The following is a 25,606-nucleotide window of genomic DNA, read 5'->3' as shown; positions in this document are numbered from 1 at the left end:
ATGAGAATCGGAGACGGGTAGCCAATAGCGTTATGATAAAGGTGGGCACTTGGACCTTTCGGACCAATAGTGGATGACAGGGACTGTTTGGGTTTTTTTGTTCGCAGAACGAATCTGTCTCCTTGTTAAAATGAACATTAACATAGTGATGAAGCGTTATATAAAAGAACATTTGTTTGGTTCGCGCTTATTTGAGCTTCTCCGCCTTTGAAAATGTGCAAAACAGCCTGGATAAACGCGCACGTTACATCACGTCACGCTGATGTGTTTATTTACATCGAAATATCGCGTGATGATGACCAACCCGAGCTTCTTCTCACGGCCTCGGCTTCTTTCGGAAAAACGAAGTTTTAGGCACAAAGAAACTACGCAGGAATGTTTAATGGTTCTTATTTTTAAAGGATTTGTCGAATTTTTTCAACTAGTTATAGTAAAACGACAAATTGAAATTTGTCTTTTTATTTGTACCCATCACAACCAATATTTTATTAAAGAGCATAATTTTTTTTATTGTAAAAAAATTTTATTGACCTGTTTAGCATAGCAGCACCTTCAGTTCAAATTATTCCATCATGGGAAAAAAAAACAATGTTAATGAAATCCTTGGAAACATTAAAATGACCATAATGCTTAAAATTCAAAATACATAATTCATAAAGTTCATGCTTGCATACAATGTTAACATTAAATCTTATGACACAGGGTTAAGATACCAGTGAACACTAGAAATGATGAATCATTCTCCTTGTTCAGTAAAACAATAACACTGATCCCAAAAAGATGAAATATAACAGGTGACATGTAAGCTGCAGGGAAATATCTTCTCAGAAGATAGAATTACTTTTTTTCTTTTTCCCCCCACAAACCTCAAATTTTACAGACTGCACAAATTCAACTTAAAGTGCAAAAATCCCTATTTGATCCATCATGTCTACCTGACTGACCTGAAGCATAACAGAACTGAGCAATGGACACACAATGGAGTAAAAACCAAAACTCATAATAAAAAGAATTATAATACAACAACATTTTCATTAGTCTCCAAAATATAAAGTATAACAACATAACTCTAACATACACTAAAACATGAGTGTTGTGAATGGAAGCGAGTTTTTTTTTTTTCTTTTGACATTGTTACTTGCTTCAGGATTTGGTTTCTCAGTAGCTTATATCAACTAATTTCAGAGTCTGACTGTCCAGCATGAATGTATCGATTGCATTGTTACAGGACCATAAATGTCAGCAAACACATACAGTAGTCTTCCCATGCTGCTGAAGCAGTGCTTGGACATTTTCAGACTGTTTCTGACCATTGCCGCCACCGCTGCTCCTCGAAGAGGACTGTGTGATCGGTTTCTTTGAGGATGTGCACGAAGACTCATTAAGAGGGGACTGGGACAGGCTATGACGGGGTTTCTTCAGCACAGGTGAGGAGTCGTCCTCTAGCACACGCTTGCCTGTCGGCATTCTGTCACAATGGGCCTCGTTTTCCAATGAGTCACTACAAGGCAGGTCTTCAGAGTTCGTAAGGCTATCAGATGATTCAAAAACCATGCTCGTCTCACAGCTCCTGTTTTGCTGCTCCGGGACGGTCTGTACTTGAATGTCGGGAACCTAAAAAAGAAGGAACTATAAATGAAGCTTGAATGTGGTGTTATTTTGAATCAAAACCCACAATATAATACAAAAGAAAAACAACTGCCCTCTAAAATTAAGCAGGCCATACAAATTGATATTTCTGCTGTATTTTTAAAAGAACAGTTCACCCAAAAAAGATGAATCGCAAAATGATTTCCTCACTCATAGGCCACCCAAGACAGCTGATAAAAAACATCATCATAATCCACAAGCTGTGTGCTTATATTTAACAAAATCACATTTTTAAAAAATTGCTTGCAGCTACGATACAAATCCTTGATTCGTAGATTAGATGTCCTCAGTGAAAACATTGTCTTGTCTAAATGAAGAGGGATATACGGACAGATCAAGCACTGAAAATAGACTGGTTCGATTATGGACCTGCCAACCAAGTATATTTGTAATCCATTGATAATTGACACAGCCTTTATCACATACAGTATACAATATATATATATTTCTGCCTCTTTCTGTGATAAGAAGCCATATAATTGAGTTATTTCTAACATTTGAATGATGCCGTTTAGTATTTTATAATGTTTTATTTTACTGAACAACAAGTTTAGAGTGGCTTCTCATTACACGTCATTGCTAGAAAAGATGTTTCCTGTGTGCTGCTTTTACAAAATGTTCCTTATAAGTAGGAGCACGTAGATTCACGAACACACACACACACAGCCAGAACAAGTTTGGAGCATAATAGAACGCCTGGACAATATTATAATGCAAAAAATAAAACCTCATTGATTGAACTGTTCTTCTTTTTCTTTTGCTTGTTTACTTTGAGGTCAAAATGTTTACTGGTTGGCAGGTCTGGGTGAGCAAGTGATGTAATGCTAAAGTTTTACAAATACATCCCAATGATGAATTAAAGCTTCTGCGTCTTGGATAGCCTGATGTGGGTTCATTTTCAAGAATTTTCATTTTCGGGTGTGCTATGCCTTAAGCTAGAAAATCTGAAACATTCCTAACCTGAGTGGGCAAAGAGTTGGTGCAAGTTTTAGGAACGGAGCCACACTTTGGTCCTTGTAGATTATACACGGTCTCATAAGGTGGCAAGCACTCAGAGGATGTCCCAAACGGCTCCAAACAGATAACAATGGCACTGGTATTATCAGCACGGAGCATGCGTTGACGCCATCTCAGTAAGGCATGGTTCACGAGCAGAACAGCATTTGAAACGTTTTCCTTTTGGTTATTAGCCTGTTGGAATAAACATTCAGATAAGCCAATGTTAGACAATAAAAAAAGACAATAAAGACTTTTCCATGAAGCATAAAGTTCAATTATTCACCTTGGCATTGTCATTTTCCTGGCAAATAGACACAGCGTCCTGCGGTGAAACCATGTTCCATAACCCATCACTGCCCAAGATGATGTAACGGTGCTGCTTCAAATCCAGCTTGATAACAGCGGTATCAGGCTCTGGTGACACTACAAACTCTCCACTGTAGAAGTCGTAACTCCACAGGTCACCTGAACACACATGAATGTGCATTAAATAAATCTCACGGTTTGCTCAGTCAAGAGTAGTAAATGATTCTCATTATTTATTCTGTTGCTTGATTGACATCTACATACAGAAGCAGCATGTCATGATACAATTTTAAATGTATTTTTCCATTCAAACACGATAAAATGACTTGGGCGTCTTTCACACCGGCGCCCTGGGTCACTGTTGAGCCCCGACAGCTCAGTTTAAACACCTAAACATGCCTATGTTGCAATTGAACATTCTGTTTGTCATTGCTAAAGAACGGAGTATAACGTGGTGGTGTGGTGCAACAACAGATAATCTCTGCTGACTTGTTGGATGTGTTGAAACTCACTCAACATTCTAATCACTGTTTTTCCAAACATAACGGCAACAATGACCTCGTTTAATGAAATAGCATAACCTTCTTACCAAGAGCTCGGGCCACAGCCAAAAATGGGATCTGATCGATGACGGTGCTCCTTCTTACCGGTCCGTTGTGGGTGAGTCTGGGTCTCTTCCACACCACCCTATTGACGCCAGACTTTTTAATGACGCTAGAGAAAAGATGTAAAAAAAAAAAAAGTAATCAGCGGTGGGTGTCATCATAGTTTAATGAACAAAAAAAAAAAAAAACGATAACCAAAGATACTTTTACCTCTACCTAAAACTTAGCCTGGAAACTTATTCTCTAGAGTTTAAACCTTCCCCTAAGCCAAACTTTTCAAGGGCAAGACAATGATACAGGCCATTGGATGCTGGTCTGTATCATGTTGACATGCTTTTTAAGTTGTTTTAGGCTAAATGAGAAAAGAAAATCTTGTGTTTAGATCATGATAATGAGGACAAATGCCAGAGCGTGTTTGGCTATGCTGTCCCACTTTTGAAACTGTGGGTGCATAAACAAAAACCAGTCCGACAGCTGATACCCTGTTAAAACAAACGGGTAATGTTTTATGCTTTCCTGATCAGTGCTGACATAAAATAAAAGAATGAGGATGGCGAAGGTTACCCAAAAAAGAAGACAGAAAGACAATCGACTTCAAATGGCAAAATAATCTAGCACGTGCTGTTTACCAAAAGCGCAGAAGTTAACAAGAGTGTGTAAACACAGTTAAGATAAGCTGTGTGTAAACATGCTTTATTTATTATAACAACTCACCTGCCACCAAGCCCCTCTATTCTCTCCCTTTCCTTTGGGAGGTCAGGTTTGTGGTCCTGTGTAATTTCTACAGCACGAACGAACTCGTCAGAGGGGTGATCCTGCACCCCTAACACCACAGCCGAGTCCCCAACATGGGCAACGTACATACGGTCACGTCGTATTACAACAATACTTGCAGTTGTACCCGATGTGCTGGGAAGTCCTGTAACCGTCTTTGGCCATTCCGCTAAAAAGAAAGCAGATTACACGGTTTTCACAAACGGGAAAAAATTGGCAAAAGTTCTGAAATGAAAGTGAAAAATGTAAAACCACGCTTTTAATGTAGAATCAATGAGATATCGATGAGGTTTACAATTGGTCAGACTAATTCAGGTCATACCCTACTCAGCCAGTCCTGACTTGATATCCAATGCTATACTGAACCTATAATAAATACATTGCATTTGCTGTTTGTTTTGCTTGTTCTGTCTACATGTACTTTGATGTTTATGCTTGTGTATTTTTTTTTTTAAAAAAAAAGGGAACAATAAAAAAAGGGATAATAGGGACTCAATTAACTGCACGACCGTCAAGTCGTGTTAGTGAACTCACTTTCTCCACAGGGCGGGAAAAAAAAGAATAATAAAACTACTATTCCTCTCATGCGAGTTTACATAGCTTCAAAATTTAATTATTTGAAAGAAATACTTTTTTAATGAACAAAAACGACTACGTGCGCATTTTGCAGGCGTCTACTCTATCGGGCAGATTTTTCTCTAAGCAAATTCTGATCTGATGTGCTCTCACTCTGGTTCAGATGTGTATTAGTTGTTTCCTGCAGTGGTTGTGCAACTCAGTTTGGCGGGACGCATCTGATGTTGCAACCTTCATTCAAAAAGACCAGCTGTCCTGACTCTTTCCTATGCACGTCCATAAAATGGACGGTGCTAAAGAAGAATGTGTATCTGCAACGTCCCATTTCAAAACTTACGTAATTTCTTCCACATGGCATGGTGACAAGAGACGAATCCCTTTCGCAGAGCCGCGCACACCTCGTCGTCGTCTTCTGACCAAAAGCCCCTTTGTTTTTTAATGTGGTCCCACAAATGGCTGCGAGCAAAGCGCGCGGCGTCCGAACCCCCGTGTCCGTCGAACACGGCGAACATACCCACAGCCCGCGGCCGACGGGCGCTTTTAGACGGGTGAGAGGAGGGCATCGACGCCTGCTGAAGAGTAGAGCTCGGTTCGTCGTCTTGAACATAAGTTACAGTGATAGATCCGGGGATGGAGTCTTGGATCGAAGCGTCGGAGTTTTGGTCAGTTGCTGGTGCCGAGATCTCGCCACGCTCGGCCGCGTCCAATTCATCTTCACTCGGCTCATCCTCCTGCTTCATTGTCACTAAGTCCTCCATGTATTTCCTACCGCCTTGGTCGTAATAAATACTTGCTCGACATGAAAATGTCCCATCCATGTTTTGATCAGACAGAAAGGCCGGTAGAATAGCAGCGTTTAAGGTTTAGGCAGGACTGAGGCCGGGTGCGCGCTTTCCTCTTTGTTTACCTTCGATGTTGTGCGCATGCGCAGAAGCACCATGGAAATTCAGCCCTAGGTTATTTGACCCTTGGTTTGCCTGAAAAGAGTCCTTGAGATAGCCATAACATAATACAATTATAAGAACATTAACAAGAAATATTTATCTATCTATCTATTTGTCTGTCTATGAGCCTGTCTTAAAGTTAGTAAATATACTATGAAAACGCCTGTAACGTTGTATCATCGCATCACATAATTTTTTTAATTGAATGTTTATTTTATTTCTTTATTTCATTGTATTCCAGCATCTGCATTAAATTAGTTTTGACAATATAGTAGCTAATATTGTTTAGTTTTAACTGTTCACATGGCCGTTGTTTTTTTTGTTTTTTTTTACGATTTTTTTATTATTATTTTATTTAAAAGTTTGGTTATATATAAAATGGCTGCATACTGTAAATACATTTACATATAAAGGTATGCTTTAGATTTATACACGACAAAGCTAGAAAATATTTTACACAATCTATATAATTGTTTATTTTTATAAGTCTTTATATTTTTTTTTAAATTCTACTATTGAGTCTTTGACCTTGTGCTTATTTGTCTGAAAAGCAGTTTCCCATAGTAGTGAAATTCAAGAAAGACATCTAGACATCGGTGTCCAGCAGATGGTGCTTTAAGCCTAAAAGATACAATGCAGCATGATCTGTTTTCATACTGTTAGAGCATTTATGAGACTTTTATTTGATTTCTTCTGACTTCGTTCTCTTTATTTCTATCTAAACGTCCGAGCTGCATGTGGCAAATCCCAAACTAGATGACTTTTATTTTGAAATCCCGTCTACTTTGATGCACACAACCGTTCTGGAAGTGGAAGCTGTTGTCAACGGAAGTAGATTGAGTGATAGTCGGTCTCCGTTGATCGAGTGCGCCTTACAAGCCAGATTTAGGGGCGCTGCACTTGCCTGAGGTAAAACAGTATGAAGTTGTAAAGCTTTGAAACATTTATTTATCTGTCTATATTTCACAAACATTCATTGCGTGTCTGTATTTCATTCGTACTGCCTTTTTGCTTCAGTTAAATCAAAAAGCTACGTGAGCTCGTCTCATGAATTGGGCTCAAAGACTCTTGGCAGCTTCTTTGATGGTATTGATACATTGTAGTAGTCCTCACACTCGTTTTAGAGCCGTAGTTTAGTGTAAACACGCCCTGGCAATATATTTAAACGTTCGGATGCCTCGTTCAAAGTGTCGTGTTCTCACTAATACGCTTATGCAGGGCTTTATATAGTCTGTGTTCATAAGAGGGTTTATGATGATGCCAACCTCCCCTATTGTGAGATTTGAATAGTTCTGGTCGTATGATCAAGCATGCGGTTAAATAAGGTGGGAGTTTGTATTATTTTTATTTTTTGCTCTTATTGCATTCTTGTCTCCTCTCCTTTTAGGTTCAGGGATTTCTTCAGCTCTCCGCCTTTTGCTTTAGGACAGGCTTCCAGCCATGGTGAGGCTCGCTATCATCATTCTGTTACGATTCATGTCAAGACTAAAACAAATCAGTCAGATAACTTAAATGAATAATGTTAATTTTGTTGTATAATATAATTTTCATTCCTAGACAGTTTCCAGACCTGGTCTGGTCTACATTTGTTCAGCATGTAGACCAAATGTGTTAAAAGTGTAATTAATCAGTGGGGTTTTTCCCACCTGTCTCTTTTTTTTTTTCTTTCATGGTCAGTCTGCTGTGGTGGATCTAAAGACAAAGGAGGAGAAAGACGCAGAGCTGGATAAAAGAATTGAAGCTCTACGGAAGAAGAATGAGGCTTTGGTCAAGAGATATCAGGTGAGTTTGAGGGCCGCAATCTGATACACTTCTGCCGCTATGCCAGTTTTTTTTTTTTTTTTTTGGTGTGCCGCTAGTAGTTATTTAATTTGACTTGAAGCATTATTCATGGTACATGGATGCGGTCCTTAAGATATTCAAGATTCAGTGCTTTTATCTTGGTCAGTTTAATTAATTCATTCAGCTTGCTTCTCTTCTCTTGTGTCACCAGGAAATACAGGAAGATAAGAAAAAGGCCGAACAGGAGGGCATCGCTGTGACAACAACCCGCAAACCCCGCCCTCACGAGCCCGAGTCTGAACGGAGAAAGACGGAAAAGGAAAACTTCACGGTGACAGTTGATTTGTCCAAACCTGCTGGGGTAAAGAGAGATGGCAGAATGTTTTCATAGAACGGAAATATGAATGACTCAAAATAAAACCTAGTAACGCTGGGAATGTTATTATAGACAATATATTGCGCACCCCTACAAAGAACTGATCGCTGTCTTCACAGCCATAGAGTCCACAGTTGTAAGAAACATTTTGCTCCTGCTGTGTTAATGTAAATATTTAATGTTAATGTTGAATGTTAATAAGTATATACAATGTTTCTTAACTCAAGTTTGATTTTTTTGAATTGCCTAAAAACGCTGATTTGCATCAGCTTCGATATAGAACAAGAGCATGTAGTTAATTAGCGCTCCCATTCCTCACAGCTCTCAGGATTTTAATTTCCCACCTGGGGAAGGCTGGGATGAGCTGTAAAGCATTTTAATCAATACCTGTAGAGTTTCAGTGGATCACAGATGGCCCGCGCAGCTGGGATAGACCCTCCTATAGTGGTCTGTGAAGGTCATGCCTTTCAGTTTCTTCAAATATACTTGTTGAACTAGACAGAATTGGTATTGCCCCAAGAATAATAATAAAAGTGATTTCCAGTTTAAAAAAAAAAGAAGGTATGACAACATGTCTAATGCAGTGTTGATATTGTTAACCAAAACTCCTAACAGATTTATTCTTTTTTTGTTAATTTATGTAAAGAAAGACAAACTTATTATTATTATTTTTTTTTAAATGTTGCCTTTGGAACAGAATGAACAAAATAAGTTTAAATACTTAAAATTACAACTTACAAACACATATAAAATTTCTAAATTCTTGAACTAAAGTGAAAACCTAATTAATAGATTTTCTATTAGTAGTTATACTAAAATTAAATTGGTCTTGAACTTTACTGAATAGAAGTGTTAAACCTTTTACTCTTGGACTAAAAAACACTTTTTCTTCATACTGCCTTTCTAGGAAAAGCGTGTGGTGAATGACAGGAAACCAGCCGCTCATCGTGGAGAACAGGGTCCAGAAGAAGAAGAGTCTGGTCGGCCTCATGGTGAGAGTCCACCCCAGAGAACAGGATCAGGCCGGTTGAACAGAGGTGGCCACCGCGGCGGAAGAAGAGAGCCACGTTTAAAAGTTGAGCCATGGTCAGAAAGGCAACCTCAGGATGGTGATGGTGGAGAGGGTCCGGCTCGAAGTGAACGCACGTCTAGAGGTGGACGGAGAGGAGGAGGAGGAAGAGGAGGAGGAGGAGGAGGAGGAGGAGTAGGAGGAGGAGGAACGCAAGCAGGATCAGGTTCAGACAGGAAATCAAAGGTCACTATTGACAGTCACCAGTGACATTTTCTGATAGTTTTGTAATTGAGGTATTATAGAACACTTAATAAATCATGGGAGACACTGGAGAATGTCTGTCGTCGGTCGTGGTTGGCTTCATTATCTCTGGCTAATAAAAACAAGTCTAATAGGGTAATAATAGTAAAAAAAAAACAAAAATGTGTCACCAAATATACTTTGGCGGCCGTTAATATAGTTAGGCGGCCCGCCAAGGTGAGTAGGAAGTAGTAAAAAAATTTCAATCAATGACAAGGAAGTATTCTTAACCTTTTTTTATGTTTTAGATCTTCTTTGAAGCACAACAGATTTTGGTTTTAAACACTAAGAATCATAAATGATATCCAATTTCTCAGGAGTGGGAGGAAAAAAGAAGACAGAACATAGAGAAGATGAACGAAGAGATGGAAAAGATTGCTGAATATGAGAGAGGTCAAAGGGTATGTTTTTGTCAACCCAGCTTTCTCTTTTTTTCGTGATTATTCCAGTTACAATATTATATATGCGCACACACATACTTAACATTTGTTTTTTGCAGGCTGATGGAGAGAAGAACCCCATCAGAAACTTTCTTGATGACCCACGGCGTAGTGGGCCAATATCAGAAACTGACCGCAAGGAGGGAAGCCGGCGACATGTGCGCAACTGGGGTGGTGTGGACTTTGACAATGTGAAGACTGGTGCAGAGGTTGAGAAAGAGTGGACGGTACTAAGCAGATTGATTTTATTTAAAGCAATTTAGTTTTTTTTAAAGGAACAGAGACATTTAAATGTACTCACCCTCGAGTAGTTCCAAATCTGTATGATGCCCAGGCTGTTTTGGGTCACCATTTACTTCTATGGTATTTTAGTTTTCATACTATGGAAGTCAATAGTGACCCAAAACGGCCTGGTTACAAACTAGTAATAAATTAAATATATATATAATTTTTTTTTTTTAAAATTGTAGTAATATTTCACTGATTATACTGTAAAAAATCATGCCAGCACCACACCTTTCAATGGTAATGGTAGAGACTCTCTCTCTCTCTCTTTTTTAATCCCATAACAGAATCGTAGGCCAAGCGGTAAAGGCTCAGTGGATATGACTCTATCCATGACTGGTCGAGAAAGAGCTGAGTATCTCCGCTGGAAAAAGGAGCGAGAGCAGATTGACGAAGAACGACTGGCTCGTCACCGCAACGCCACTGGCCAGTGGAGACGAGAGTGGGATGCCCAGAAAACGGATACAATGTGAGAATCAAAGAGATTTTGCTATAAACATGTACATATATACATATGTAAATTTGTGTGTGTTTATCAGAACAGCATCATAAATGACATAACTGATAACAGAATTTTTATTTGGAGTGGAATTATCCCTTTAATTTCTGCCCGAGTGTAACAAGAAAGGAAGATAAATATTCAGTGCATAGGAGTAATTCGAGCTGACAGGGTGAGAATGAGATGACCAGTGACCCTGTGGCGTTTTCACAGGTTCAAGGAGGACTCAGCTGTGTCTGGTGAGGGCACACAAGAACAAAGCAACAGGAGAGGTAAATCACGCACAAATACTTCCACACCCATCACAGTGACCACCTGATACCTGTTCTAGACGAACTATAAATGTCACCCCACATTTTTAGAGTGTCTATTAATTCATGCAGCCAGCAAATAGATCACAATACTCCAACAAAAGCATAAAGTAGCCACACATTTGTACACATTTATTACATTTCTGTTTTGTAAAACTTGTGTCTGTGGCTCTTCAGTGATGTTTTGTGCTGTGGTTTCTCAGCAGCTAGGGGGCGCAATGCCCATGTACATCAACGCAGTGGACCTTCAGGTCAGCTTAAGGCATGGGACTGTGTGTGTGTGTGTGTGTGTGGCGAGTGTCTCTTTGCCCTGCTTCACATTGGCCCTAGTCTGAGTGCAAGCCAACAGCTGTTCCTGCGCTGATAGTTTCTAATTGCTTTTCACTCCTCCATAATAAGTTACAGTGGGGAGTGTGTGTGTCTGATTGGATTATCTATAGTCTAAAATGCAGTTCGCTGGATAGCTGAGATAACATTTCCTTTTCATTGATTTCTGCCAGTTGCCCAGCCATTATTTCAAACTTGCTTCCCGGTCATTTTGCAGATAACGTACCCAGCAACTCCTTGCATTTTTGACTTAAGTGAGGTTTTTGCACATTTTGTCTATCATTTAAAGGAACACTCCACGTTTTTGAAAATAGGCTCATTTTCCAATTCCTCCAAACTTTAAAAAGTTGAGTTTTACCGTTTTTGAATCCATTCAGTTGATCTCTGGACTTGATGATAACACTTTTAGCATAATTTAGCATAGATAATTTAATCTGATTAGACCAGAAGCATCTCATGAGTTTCGTTATTTATCCTATTTAAAACTTGACCCTTCATTTTTTTATTTTTAGTCAGGAAAATTAGTACACAATGTAACTACAGAAGAGTCAAGTTAAATAAGAAAAATATTGAAACTTTGCTAATTTTTAAACGACATGCTTCTGGTCTAATCAGATTCAATGATTTATGCTAAGCTATGCTAAAAGTGCTATCTCCAGACCTAGAGATCGGCTGAATGGATTCAAAAATGAGAAAACTCTATAATTAGGGGGGAGTTGGAGAATGAGCCTGTTGTCAAAAAGTGGATTGTTCCTTTAAACAAAAATAGGATCAGGTTAAATTTTCTGCATTTTCGCATCCAAAGCGAGCATTTTGATCGGAAAGGATTATGAATACTAAAAAATGCATACAAACTAATTTCTGACTGTGTGCAAGGACCTTAACCTTAAAAACTCATAGTGAAATGTTTCTGTGGCCTGTTGCATGAAACTCTTAAGTTGACAAAAAATAGTTTCACCAATCATTTTCAGGCACAGGTATTCGGGATTAAAAAAGGCATTTTATAATATTATAATTTGCTAAGTAATAGACAGTTGATACTTCTATGCCTGTCGTTTCCTTTTAAAGGCAACTAATTTATTTTTTAACTCATCCCAATATTAACAGCTAAAAATGTGAAACTTTTATAATTTCTACAAGCATTGTTAATGATTATTTAAAACGTATTTATTTTAAACGATAATGTAATACTCTTTTACTCTAAGTATAATATAAATGATATCTTTGCCACAAAACCAGTCTTAAACTTTTTTAAAAAAGGCTTATCTTCTGAGATGTTTTAAATGAGAACATCAGTTCAGCACGTTCCAGGATGGTAGTATACATCTAATTGGCTTATGCTCAAATGACATTCCCCTGCTAAGGCACAATCCTCTAACATCACTCTTTCCCTAACATTGTGATTTTTACATTACATCTGTATTCTAAAGAAAAATACTCATAACAAACCTAAGTACCTATTTTGCATCAAAGAAAGTCTTGCAGCTTTTGACACGTGCTCATTTGCTGATGTCTTGGCTTTGAGTGCTTCACAAACCCAGTATGTACCTCACAACGTTCAAGTCAAGTCTCATCACAGTGCTGTCAAATCAAGGGCACATTTGCATGTTTTTCTCATCCATTCCCTTCCTCTCATCCTGAAGAGTGATGCATAGAGGGGCAATCCATCAGAATGACAGGGTGCCATCTGTTACTGTGAGCCCAGGGTCATCTCTCTCCACCGCAGATTTCAGACGCAGAATTGTTTTCCAAGGTCTTGCTCAGCCCTCATCAACCTTCAAAGATAAATATTGCTGTAATCTCTCTTGTGCAGAAGACAGCAAGAGGCCACCCAAGGCACCAACCTTTGGAGACTTCTTGGGACAGGGCAAGCCCAGACAAGGAGGCCGTGGGCGAGGGAAGGGTCGCGGTCAAGGCAAAAGCTACAGGTATGAAATAGTTCTCTGCATTGTGAAGAACGAACCGTCTTTCAAGACCACACCAACATTGCTCTAAAAACTGTGGAGTTCTGTCTGTACCTGAAGTGTTTTGGGGCAGGTTTGCAAAACCTTTGCAAAACGTTGGCCCTTGGTCCTGTTTGGTCCTGTTTTCACCTGTTAGTAAGATGCATTTTCTGTATCTATAATAATATTGCACTGGTTTGCTTTACCCTTATCAATCAATGATCGTTAACCTTCTTCGCCATTATGACTACAAGAAGGGTCAAAAATTATCAAACGATTCATTTTGTGCTCTGGGACTACTACAATGTGGTCTCCAGGATATGCATGATTATATCACTAAAATGCATCTTAATACTATATGGAATCTGAAATTGTTTTGTTTTGCAGCAAGTGGCATTATGGACTAGAAATGATCATTCTGAATTGCATTTAATGAATTAATGTTCCTTGACCAAAATACTTCCTTTCTAAAGCATGCATGATAATCGATGGGAAGGAGAAAATGAAGAAGAGAAAGGAGGAAAGGAGGAGCAAGAGAAGGAAAAGGATGAAGAGAAGGTCAAAGAGAAGGAAAATGAAAACAAGGATGAAACCCTCAAGGCTCCCTTGTCAGACAAGGTAAGTGGCCTGAAAACACTTATTAGGTACTGAGCACGGTAATAAGAGTTCTTTTAAAGAGCCTTATGAATAAAGGTTGCTTTTAATTATTTAAATTGTTCCTGACCTTCTCCTGCTGTGCAGAAGATTGATGAAGGAGGCCTTGCTGAAGAGGATGACGATGAGTGGGAGGATGCCAGCGATGGTGAAGAGGAAGATGTGGAAGAAGATGCAAAAGCACATCACGAGAAAGAATCGAAAGACGCTAAACCATCAGAAAAGACTCCTACCTCTCCTGCACCTTCTACTCCCAGCCCTAAAGAACAACGTACCCCAAGACCAAAAGTCCACATCCCTTCCCCACAGGAGATGCTCAGTACACCAGAGGGAGCTAAACCCCTCAGCCCTTTCTCCCCTCCGGATGGCCACCAGCCAGTATCAGACTGGGGTGAAGAAATGGAGATGCTTTCTCCTAAGAGCAGTCTGGGCGAGAGCCCTCTGAGGCCAAGCAGCACTGAAAGCAGTCCAGCTCAACCCAAGAATAACCCGGCTGAACATAACACGACGACCGCCCCTAGCCCGCCAGAAGAACCAGAAAGCAAAGAAATTACATCTACAGGTTGAATAATTATTGTCTTTATTAAGTACTTCACAGTTTCTCTTTTTAACCGTGCTTAAGACACTTAGCAAGGTCTGTGCTGTGCATAATTTTCTCCATCTGCCATTAAATCTCACACATGATTTATTTCCTTATTACTTCCAGTAGTTTTTGCAAGCTGTTAGTGTTGGAGCCACAAAGTAGGGCAGTCAATTCCATGCATGTGTGCGTGCGTGAAATCTAACTATTAAATGAAAAACTAAGTGTCTTTTCACATTCAGTGGTGGAGTCAGCTTCCTGTGAAACGCCAGAGGAGCCTGTAACAGCTGAATCTGCCGACACGACCACCTCGGGCAGCCATGACACAGCAGATCCCGTAGTGCCGCCCCTCCCAGACAGCGCCAACCAGAGCAGTAAGTCAAAACAGTTAATTAACATACAAAGTTAATGGTTTCCTCCAAATGAATCCTTAATTGTACTCTCCTCCATATCCTGTTTATCCTCTTATTCAGAGGACAGTGACGCCCCTATTGTAGAGCCGGATCAGGGTCCGCTTGAAACGGAGGTTGTGGAGGATATAGCAGTGGATTCTTCAGATCAACCGTCCTCAGGTGCTGTTCTTATTACCAGCTTTGAGACTGTGGCTTTTCGAAAGAGGTCCCTTGCTTCAGCTGACTTCTTATAACTAACCAACGTCCTCCCCTTTTCTCCGTGCACTTCAGTCTTTCTGGTCTCTCTGTCTCTCCCTCCCCGTTCACTACACTCATGTCTCCTTTATGTTCCCGTGTCCATCTGTCTCATGGCATGAGATGGCATCTGCTATCGGGCTTGTCTCTATCGTCTTTGACAAATGGGAATGCAGCTCCTCAGGCTATGACAGTCCTCCCTTCCTCTGGGACTGACTGCTTCTGTCTGCAGCTTCACACTGGCTGTCATTCTCCACTGTGAACCTTGCACACCTCCTCCAGCACCACTAATATCCCACGTTTACTGTGCTCCCGGATCTCCCTCATTGTCGATCATGCACCTCCTTGATTTCACACTTTTCCCTGGATGACATGTTTGGATATGGGTTTTGGCTTTTTCCCCTTTCATGCATGTCACAAACTGCTTGAGCAAATAAGTGTTGTTTTGATTTTTTTTTTTTTTATATTCCATTTCTGCAAAAGCATTTTATATATATATATATATATATATATATATATATATATATATATATATATATATATATATATATATATATATATATAAAAATATGTGTGTATTTGTATATGTATGTGTCTGTGTGTAGACTGCCAACGTGAGTGATCTATATCATCATCCCAACAGGATCCCATTTGATTGCTGTTTAGGATCATTATCATTGAGGGGAAAGCTGTTTGGCTTTTCTCCCAGAGCAGCTTGCAGAAATGAATTACACAGGGTAAACATGGTTCCAGAGACTGTATGCCGTCTTATTAGATTTCATGTCATTTTAGTGTTTGTCGTGTATGAATGTTTATCAAGCCACGCAAAATGAATGTACACCAGAGTTCAAATAGCTGTTTCCATCCTATTTGTATGTGCATCTTGGAATATCGCATAAAACAAAAACGTTGGATGGAAATTACAAGATGCTCATAAGTTCTAAAGTGCTTAGAAACCGTATGCAAAAAAATGAAGTAGGATAAACTTTTGATATGCTAATAAAAATGTGCACAAAGTACAATGGAAACACGTTTACCGCATAAATTACAGCATGTGCATCAGAAGTCATTTTTTGATTATTTTATTCTCTGTGACTCGTTGGATGGAAACTGTGCTTTATTTGCAAATGTTTTATATTATGTTCCAGTTTGGCACATAAGTCATATTCGCATGTTTGGATGGAAACCTATCTAATGAGGGTTTTTTTTTTTTTTGTAAATCAAACCCACTGTTTATGTATATGGACTGCACAAAAAAGTCCTCCAATGATCAGGGTTCCTGCAGTTTTAGTAAACTCTAATTAAAAAAAAAAAATCATGCACATTTTTATTAGTTATCTTTTAATTATGCATTGTTTAAAAATTATTCTATCAGCTAGAGTTAAGAATTTTTACTCATTTTGAACAAAAGATTTGGCGTGACGTGTTTTAATGGCTATGGCTTAAATAAGCCACAGTAATCTCGGTAAAATGATGTAGAAGAGTCCTTATCCAGTAATCACAAACAACTGGAAATGTCATGGAAATTCTTTGATTAAAAGCAATGGGAGGCCAGGATCAAATTCAATTACAAATCACAGGAAAATCAAAACTAAAAGCCTAGCCAAACATTATGAAAGGAAAAATGAAATTGGTGGCCTTTATTCTCAACGTTTGTTTTTTTTCCTAAAGTGTGAGATTTGAATTATCTCTCCTTTTTTACATCCCTTTTGAGGCGTTACATTGACCATATAGCTAATTTTAACAGGTAAATTCAGTCATTTGAATGGGAATCCATGCAGTCTGATTTACTGTTGAGGTGTTTTTGTTTTCCTCACAGAATGCAAAATAGGTTTACGCTAGTCAAGCAAATTGACATATTGACTAAAGCAAAGCTGCTTGGTTTAAGAAAATGGCTTTAGTCTGAGCGTTTCATCATACATACACAAATGTCCTTTAGTTCCTGTGAAATCTTGTCAAAATATCACTGATGTGACTGCACCTCATTTTGTACTGTGTCTGTAGGATTTTTACTCGTACAACTGAATTTGTAGCTTATAATGTTGACATTTGGCACAATGCTGGAATGGCGAATAAATGTTGTGCTGCTTGTTACTTCTGATTGTCTCCCTTTCCCTGTGAGTTTAAATCAAGAAACCACTCTTGATTGTTTTGTGAATGTTTAATGTCATATCCACCCCATTGCCGAAGGCTCAACCCTGTCACTCAGTCATTTGGGATCACTGTCCTTCTCCACCTGCTCCTGCTTATTGCCATTACATCATACCAGTTTATTATGCGGCTAACTTCTCATTAGCATCTAATGCGTGGATGTGATATCTTGCCAGTTCCCTCATTCAGCTTTCTGCTGTCCACTGGAAATGTAAAACACAAACTCTAATGGCTCAATAACAAGATTCTCGTGTTTCCTTTAATTTGATTATTCTGCTACGTTTAGCCTGTTTACTAAGAGGAAACATACAGGAAAACATTTTTTTTATCGCTAAAAATGCATTTATGAGGAAACTACAGTGGACTTCCGGATCAGAGCAGTAATGAAAACCTTGGCACTTTTTGTCTGAGTTTCACATTAGGAGACCTACAGTACATGCTTTTTTGCTGTCTTTGTTAAACAAAGCAACTGAAATGGTGGTTTACAGTTTATTTTATCACTCATACTGGGTGTTTTTTTTTTTTAGTGTTAATCTTTTCATCCTGACTGATTTATATATGTCAACAGGCTGAGGACTGAATGCAGGTGAATTCGGTGCTTCACAAACTGGAACAGGAGGTAAGCAGAAGAAAAGAGAAGACATCAGGTTGACTGTAAATTAATGGGGTCAAGGGGGCATCTTTGGATCCCTGTCAGTGCTTCACCCAAACAACTCGCTGTATTGTTTAATTATTCCTCATTGGTTGGCACTCTGCTGTTGTTGAGCTAAGCTGCTGTACTTTTCTTACGTTTACCCTGGGATTACCCTGTAAAGCTTATTATACTCAAACCATAAGAATATTTTTTTATGACGGAGTGGTGGAAGTGCCTGTTCCCTAAAGTTGTTTAAACCACCCTAGACCAAAAGGACGCAAAACAATTTGGCAGAGCAGAACTCAGATAGACAATATCCAAGCTCAAATTTATCTTTTGAAGATCAATAAGGAACATATTAATATGCATTTATTTTTAAAACCGGCATGCTTCATTGCAATTATTTTGTAAACTAGGGCATTACCTTTTCTTTTTCTTTTTTTTTTTATTTCTTTTTTTTTTTTTAATCAGGGCTACTTATGAAACGATGACATTTTAATATTATAATTATGAAGATGAGCCTTGGATTTTAAGTTTGCTATAAACGATTGGTGCCCTAGACGTTACGTGCTCACTGACCAAAGATAAAATCATGGGAAATTGTAAAGAGTTTGAATGAGGAAAGCTAAACAATTGGAGCAGCAGAGATTGTGTACCTCATGGCTATCAAATCTAATATTGGTTTATTGACCATTTTTTTGATGTTTTGTTCATGCATCATGTTCGTTTAGTAATCTTATGCATTTATCGAAGGTGTTTTTGTGCGTGTCCCTGAATTTGAATGAATTGAGCGGGAGCTCGAATACAATATGTATGTGTCTTTTAGACCGACAGACATTCCAATGGTTTCGTGCGAGTGCTTGTTTCTCTCTTCACATGTGCGTTGTATATCCCTGTTTTTCAACTGGGCTCTTGGAGCAGAAAGAATCATGACATTTGTGATTGTATCGCACCCGCTGCATCTCCCTGCAGATGAAATGTCTTCCTGTTTGGGTAGAAAATTTATATATAATTTGGTTTGCCTCTTGTAGGAGGTTTGGTTTGGCTTTTCAGAAGTGCACGTAGCATGATACTGAAGTGTTTGTAGGATTTTCCTCTGAAATTTTCTTCTAAGACTACATGCAATTTTTTTTTTTTTTTTTTTAAGCTTACTGGAGATATTTTGGTTGCTTTTATCACCCTATTAAGATGTGTGAACAATAAGCGAGCAGTGCATCTGTTTCTGTACTTAACAATAATAAATGACATCTTTGCCTTATGTATTATTTCATATTTGGCTCAGGGTGATGTTTTCTGTATGATCAGGGAAATGATAATAAAATGTAAATATGAATGTTTTCTTTGCATAACGTAATTACTTAATTGTTAAACCAATTTTACGGTATATTTACATGGTCTTTTAAAAAGAGGGTTTTTTTTATGTTATGGTCATTTCCGATGTAAGCGTTCATGCTGACGCAGTAGTTCATCGTCTGTTTATTCTGGACCACTTAAGGCTGGGCAAAAAATTGCAAAACATTCTTTGTCGATATCATCAGACATGTTTATGAAGATTTGTTTAAGTTACTGCGTGTGTTGTCTTCTGCTTGTAAACTAGGTGCAGCATATGCTTCACGAATGCGTGGCGGAGACTAACACAGAACAGAAGAAATTGTCGAATAAAGTCATTTTTGTTTTCTTTGTGCACAAAAGGTATTTTTGTAGCTACCACTGATGTCACATGGACTATTTTAATGATGTTCTTTCTGACACCTGTCTACTTTTCTGGACCTTTACCATGGTAGTTGCTGTCTATACAGAAACAGTTCTCTGATTTTATTAAAAAAAAAAAAAATCTCAATTTGTGTTCCGAGAAGATGATCAAAGGTCTTATGGTTCTGGAACAACATGAGGGTGAGTAATTAATGGCATAATTTTCATTTGCGTTAGCGCTCCTTTTTAAGCAAGTTTCACTTAATAATTGTCCTGTTAAAATGATTAACCATTTTCCGTTATTGAAAATGAAAAGATGAATTCAAAAGGCGATGCGTTTACTATTATATTTAGAGGTCAATATAAAATGAGTCGTATCTCATTTAAGAAAAGCTAGTACTGTCTTTAAATAGTTTCTTTACAAATCTAGTATTGATGTTTATCAAAATAATAATAGTTTATAATATAGAAGGTCTTGTTCCATAAGAGATGAAGCCCACCAGTGGTGGAGGACGCTAAACTCCGCCCAGCGTTCAATTAAAACTAGTGCGCGTCTCTGAGGCATGAGAAACACTCTGATGGTGCAGGAGCACTCCGTCGGCCCTCGGAGAAGTGCAGGAATCTAGTCACCTGCACCGGACCTCTCAAAGCAAACCCTGACCGCTGGAAACATCAGGAATATCCGTCATCTCAGGATGAGAGGAGACAAGCCCGTCGGCACCGGCAGGACGAACGGAGCGGAGCGCAGACCGAGCTATCCCGGAGACCAGAGGGTGAAACACGCCAACAGAGCCACGAAGATCTGGGTGAAAGTCGCGATGGGCATCGCTTACTTCCTGTGCGTTTCAATCGCAGCTTTCTTCTTAGCCATCTACTACGTGCTCTTCTGGACCCCAGATAGTAGTCACAACAACACCACGAAGACAAACGGCTCGTGCCTTCGCGGATAGTTTACGTGGACACAGACTGCTTCACCGGAATCGATCACGTGCGACCGAAAGAAGATGTTACAGCTGTTTCTGATGCACTATGCAAACCGTCCCAACACAGCGCGTTTATCGGCGCGAATGACCTTCCTCTGCTGTGACTTTGCTTATTTAAACTGATTAACTTGCGTTTTATTTATAGAGTATTATATTGCGATTTATTTTCCTATATTGCGCCTTACGTTAAATAGCAATAATGATTCGGGATGGTACGATTCCGACGATTAGACGATTATGATTGTGTTGTAGCATTTGATGCATCATTTAATAACATTCAGGTTTTGTTGTATAAGTTCACTTTGCAATAATCTGCCCATATTGACGTTTGGCTTACATAATTTAGAATGCATTTCCTATTTAAATGAAATTGTTAGTTATTTTCTCTGGTAAATAAATAAAAAATGGTGTTAAAATGGTATAATAATCATATTAACTTATTATATATGTTAAAAAGAAGCCTATAATTTTACATAAACAGCACAATTATACTGTTTAAAAAAAGTAAAATTATCATGCACAACACATGTACTCCTTTACAGCAAAATGATGTAAGTTAAAACTAGGAACCTTATAATATATCATTAAAAAACTACAAGGATGTTCCGAAAATCTCTACATGTTGCATTTTTTTATTCATCTCTTATTATTTTTTAAGATCAGTTATCGTTAGAATGGTATTATCATGCATTTTATATTGTTTAGTTAATGTATTCACAGTGTTTTCCTTTTTTAATGATAGATGGTAAATCTTTAACTGCGATATAAATGTATGCATTCAGAACCTTCATACAGGAATCTGGGCCCCTTTCCATCTTATAATAACATCTAGAAACTGTTGTGGACCCCAGCTCTGGGGACAGTCTTACTTTGGTTTTACATTTCATTTATTCATTTGGAAAGGGACCGTATACAATATTTAACATAAACGTTCCTATTTAATGCACTGTATAAGATTTAGCCAGCTAATTTTCACCCACACTGAGAGATCGTTGCTTTGTGTGACGTTTGCTGACTGAACTTCAACACCAAAGTCTCCAGAATTGCTATTATTTACCCACTTTCATTGTAAAAGTTGAATGAGTGTAGGTTCTTTGAGGTCCATTCTTGAGTGTGCATTACGTTTACACGTGACTGGTTCTCCGAAAGTAACTTCTTTGGTCTTCCTGTTAAATACGATTTTTTTTATCTCCATCATCCTTATGCCAATTTTAACGGCAGTGATAAACTATGATGCAATCATTAGATAACTCATAATAAACAATTTATGACTAGGAGTTTTACAGTGTGTGCTAAATACGTCTGTTTTAGCTTTCTGCAATTGCCAGTTATCATTACGATTGGATTATGTTATGTTTCTCCTAATTAGAGCCGACTGGATTTGATGACGCGAACATGTATTTTCCTGTACGGTAAATTGGATATGGATTTATTATCTTCTTGATCATGCCATTTCCCAATGTTAGTCTCTGTCGGCGTGTCTGTGTGCGTTTGCTTGATGAGTAAATCTTCTGGAGACACTGTGTCTCTTCACTTGCTCAATAATTAAACTGAACTGAAAGTTGTCAGGACATATTTGTTCTCCCTCTGTTCATACTTCGTACAGCAGAGGTACTGTGAAGCTACAAGGTTCTCTAGTGAGATAAGGATAAATAAAGACTTGTAAAATATGCAAGGGACACTTTTTTTTCCTGCTCTTATGCGATATAATATAATTATGCAATATATCAATGAACAGTTTGCCTTATGTTTTTATTTACGAAGGACTGGCATTTGGTTAAGTTTATCACTATTACTATATGGCTTTCCATATGCAAATACCAACTATGTATTTATCGTTTATGCGCCAGTGACTAAACAATATATAAAAAATGGCCACAGGTGAGTGTTTTTTGATTGGGAACAAACACATATTAAAGTAGAAAAGGCACTGGTAAACATACAAACTGAAAAGGTGCAAGGGCAATGAGAGAACATTGGTTTCTGATGAGATTTGTGTTGATAGTTGACCTTGGCAGTACAATGACTGTAAGTTGAGCAGACACTACAACCAAACCAAAGCCTGTTCACTTCAGCTTCTACACATATATTCCTCATCAGCTTAGAAAAATAAATCGTTTTCAGCGTAATTCCGACGATATTGTTACCCCGTGTTGTTATAGTCAAGCAGTGGATTCTGATTTTACATTTAGTACGTTTTTTTAATCATATTGTTTTTGTCCTGGGTGTGAATATGCCATTACTGTACATGAACTTGAATGACATTTTTTTGGGGGGTAAAAATAGCTGCCTGCCGCACAATAGTAGGCCAACCTGTTCTATTTTTGCAGAATGAGTTAGCAAGCTCGAAGAGGTGGTGAGAAACTGCAAATAACACCAAGATCGTAGTCCGTGTTATTTTGTAAGAGAAACTCTGAGAACAGGAGTGTTTTGTAGACGAGAGTCGACAAAATTGGTTTTTAGCAACCTTTTGCAATTTCTGCATCCCTGCCACCTTGGCCTGCGTGGCAGATTGTTGGCTGTCCTCAATTGATTTTGGAATAATTAGTCGTCAAAGCAGAGGAAGCGTTGGTCATGCTTTGTGCCCGTTTCCACAGCACTGTCCTGTGGGGAGATTAGCTTGGAGTCTGGCCAGGTCTGAATAAGGAGGGTAATTCCCCTGCGGCCTGCCGGTTCGGGGCTACAGTGTGATATAGATGGCATTATGAACGCTTTCTAATGTAGAGAAAATTCAAATGATTTTTAAATCAATGAAGCTTAAACAAGGTCATCGCCTAGCGTAGCGTAACATTCCCACCTGGCTTTTATGCAAAGCCATTTTGAATGTTGACTTCGATTCCTGATGTAAGGAATTTGTATTTTATTTTATTTTAATGTTAGAATTACGGTTTGCAAAAGCATGTTTTTATGTTGTGAAAATGATGAGATGTATTATTTGAGCTAATCTAACGGTCTTTTGAATCCACAAGAGGGCGATATAACACCATTGAATTTAATAAGCTGTAGAAATCATCTTGATAGATTACTTTTCTATTTTTTCTGACTGTTTAATTACATATAATTTACATAGGAGAACATAACTTAATAATATAATAAGGTAACCAACATGGGAAATCGAGTCTATATTCATATATTCATATTCATGCATTCATTTGACTCAGTTTTAACTGAATAACTGTGATCTGTTGAACAAAAACAACATTTGGCTCAAGTTTGGAATGAATGAATTTTGGGCACATCATTTTTCATCACAAATGGGTACCAGTGCCTGCGTTTGTGTCTATGAATCTCCTCTTTTAAAAAGTCTCAGCTCTAGGTAAGCGTGTGTCCCAAATACATGCGATGTGGACCGAATTATGATTACATTGTGTAAACGAATGAAAATAATTCTTTCGGAAAATGTACATGGCTAGACAACTTCCCTAGACTTGAAAGGCTGACACTTTCACTTTCAGTCAGAAACAAATCACACATTTTGTTTACCCAGCAAATGTCTGGGGCCTTCGGGAAAAGCACCACAAACAAACAGTTTTTTGTTGCCAGCCAGCTAATTTTCCACTCAACCCAACAGTGTGACCTCTCCTTGTTGGTCTTTTGTCTCCTGTGTTTTAACGCTTTCAAAAGGAACTGAACCACATCACTGCGGAGTTCCTGATTGACAGCAAAACTAAAATATTAAGAAATGTAACCCTTTTTTGGCTTGGAAAAGCGTGGAGACAGAGATTTCCTCTTATTCTGCTTGTTCAGTCACGATAGGTTTCTCATTTTTTCTGCCAAAGTGCAAAATCATGGCTGTATCTGTCAATACCTTCCACATTCAGTGAATGTACAATAAAATAAACCATTTAAATTTAAAGGTAAAATAACTACCCTTTAGAATGAATCTGAATGCATACGAATATACTGTCTTTTGGGCTTATCATATCATAATATAAAACTTTATCATAATATAAAGCTCTGGCTCTTGATCATATTTCGCAGACATGTCTGAAAGCAGTGGTCTAAGCCGGCTCTATGAAGAGAAAGCACGTCCATGTATTGACCTAGTGGACTCTCTCAGGTCATTAGGTCTTGAAAAGCACCTGAATCTTCCAGCTATTGCTGTCATTGGTGATCAGAGGAAAGAGTTCTGTGTTGGAAGCTCTGTCTGAAGTGGCACTACTTAGGAGAATAGGTAACATAAGCACATTAGTTTGCACTGTGGAGGGGAAATACCGGTTTTGTTTTTTGTCAGTCTGAACATAAAGGCGTTACTCAGCTGACCATCAAGTATTTTATACACAGGTATTGTGACACGCCGTCACAGTACACTATTGCCATTATGCTTTTAATGCTTTTAATTGTCAGTTAACATCTTGTAATTCAGAATTAGTTTTAAACCCGCAATTATGTGTAGCAAATCGTCTCGTTAAGAGAAATAATTACATTTAATTATGATCAATTGCAATTATTTATATTAGCTAGTAACTGTAGCAGGGTTACATTGGCATCAACAAATCTGTTCGTTCAGCGAACATACATTGTAAATTCACATAAACTAAGAAAGGATATTTTCATGGCCACAGAAAGTACTTTCTCACAGTATCAATGCATCAGAGCACGGAGCAAGGATCTAAATCATAAAAGGACATTCATTTGCAAGGCTGAACTAGAAATTCGAGTAGTTTGCGCACAGAAGTTTTGTTAACTAAATACACAAGCATACATAAACTCATGGTCAGAGAGGGGCCACAAGAGGGGACAAATGTCTTCAGAGTGCCTTCTAGTCCCAGGTTGAACCCGGTAACGATCCTGATTTGATTACGGTTCTTTCACACGACCAGTGGTTTTCTGGAATCTGAGTGCGTGAGATATAGTCCAGAGTGCCTTCTGTGGTAATGAAAACATGTCCCGGAAACGATTCCCGGGTTGGGCACCTTAGCCTCTTCCACGCAGCCACTTCCTGTGAACTGATGTATCCCGTCGCAAGAATGTAAAATAGCACCTACTGAAATTACAACTGACTGCAATACATTTGGCAGGAATTTGATTTCGTGGAGAAATAGCTGCATGAAACAGCGCACATCAACAGAGTACGTCCAGTTACACCTTTACTCTCCACGCACACATTCACCTCATCTCCCAAGGACACAAGAA

The 25,606-nt window shown here is 38.5% G+C and overlaps 2 protein-coding genes across 6 annotated transcripts; one reads left to right on the top strand and one right to left on the bottom strand.

The window, feature by feature from the left end:
* Nucleotides 1-488: 488 nt before the first annotated feature.
* Nucleotides 489-6,103, bottom strand: ppm1da (protein phosphatase, Mg2+/Mn2+ dependent, 1Da). Its single transcript, XM_043258868.1, has 6 exons — nt 5,248-6,103; nt 4,275-4,503; nt 3,545-3,669; nt 2,933-3,114; nt 2,611-2,841; nt 489-1,614 (listed from the first exon to the last, which is right to left on the bottom strand). Exons 1-6 carry the CDS (start codon nt 5,726-5,728, stop codon nt 1,240-1,242), a joined length of 1,623 nt encoding a protein of 540 aa, XP_043114803.1. The 5' UTR covers nt 5,729-6,103; the 3' UTR covers nt 489-1,239.
* Nucleotides 6,104-6,621: 518 nt separating this feature from the next.
* Nucleotides 6,622-19,472, top strand: ccdc9 (coiled-coil domain containing 9). Of its 5 annotated transcripts, none has more exons than XM_043258864.1 (16): nt 6,622-6,763; nt 7,242-7,297; nt 7,532-7,636; nt 7,848-7,967; nt 8,920-9,267; nt 9,642-9,725; nt 9,824-9,991; nt 10,337-10,518; nt 10,762-10,820; nt 11,063-11,110; nt 13,000-13,114; nt 13,603-13,747; nt 13,871-14,345; nt 14,606-14,737; nt 14,837-14,935; nt 15,654-16,225. In XM_043258864.1, exons 2-16 carry the CDS (start codon nt 7,295-7,297, stop codon nt 15,674-15,676), a joined length of 2,106 nt encoding a protein of 701 aa, XP_043114799.1. In that variant the 5' UTR covers nt 6,622-6,763; nt 7,242-7,294; the 3' UTR covers nt 15,677-16,225. The 5 variants fall into 5 exon arrangements, with proteins under 5 accessions (XP_043114799.1, XP_043114798.1, XP_043114797.1 ...); XM_043258863.1 differs by lacking the exon at nt 15,654-16,225 and adding an exon at nt 17,730-19,472 and having other exon boundaries at nt 6,623-6,763; nt 7,848-7,997; XM_043258862.1 differs by having other exon boundaries at nt 6,623-6,763; nt 7,848-7,997; nt 11,066-11,110.
* Nucleotides 19,473-25,606: the final 6,134 nt, after the last annotated feature.

Source organism: Puntigrus tetrazona, chromosome 15 (genome assembly GCF_018831695.1).
Source record: "Puntigrus tetrazona isolate hp1 chromosome 15, ASM1883169v1, whole genome shotgun sequence".
NCBI classification, from domain to species: Eukaryota; Metazoa; Chordata; class Actinopteri; order Cypriniformes; family Cyprinidae; genus Puntigrus; species Puntigrus tetrazona.
Note: the sequence above shows the minus strand (reverse complement) of the source record. Positions and strands in the feature narration are given on the sequence as shown.

What these genes read in the sequence shown, in the direction of transcription:
- ccdc9 (XM_043258861.1), top strand. An exon ending in AATATGAGAGAGGTCAAAGG is followed by an intron (nt 9,726 to 9,823) that starts GTATGTTTTTGT and finishes TGTTTTTTGCAG; the next exon opens with GCTGATGGAGAGAAGAACCC. An exon ending in TTCAGATCAACCGTCCTCAG is followed by an intron (nt 14,936 to 15,653) that starts GTGCTGTTCTTA and finishes TCATCCCAACAG; the next exon opens with GATCCCATTTGATTGCTGTT.
- ppm1da (XM_043258868.1), bottom strand. Translation starts at nt 5,728, where the DNA reads ATGGATGGGACATTTTCATGTCGAGCAAGTATTTATTACGACCAAGGC. An exon ending in ATAGAGGGGCTTGGTGGCAG is followed by an intron (nt 3,670 to 4,274) that starts GTGAGTTGTTAT and finishes TCTTTTCTCTAG; the next exon opens with CGTCATTAAAAAGTCTGGCG. An exon ending in CCAACTCTTTGCCCACTCAG is followed by an intron (nt 1,615 to 2,610) that starts GTTAGGAATGTT and finishes CTTCTTTTTTAG; the next exon opens with GTTCCCGACATTCAAGTACA.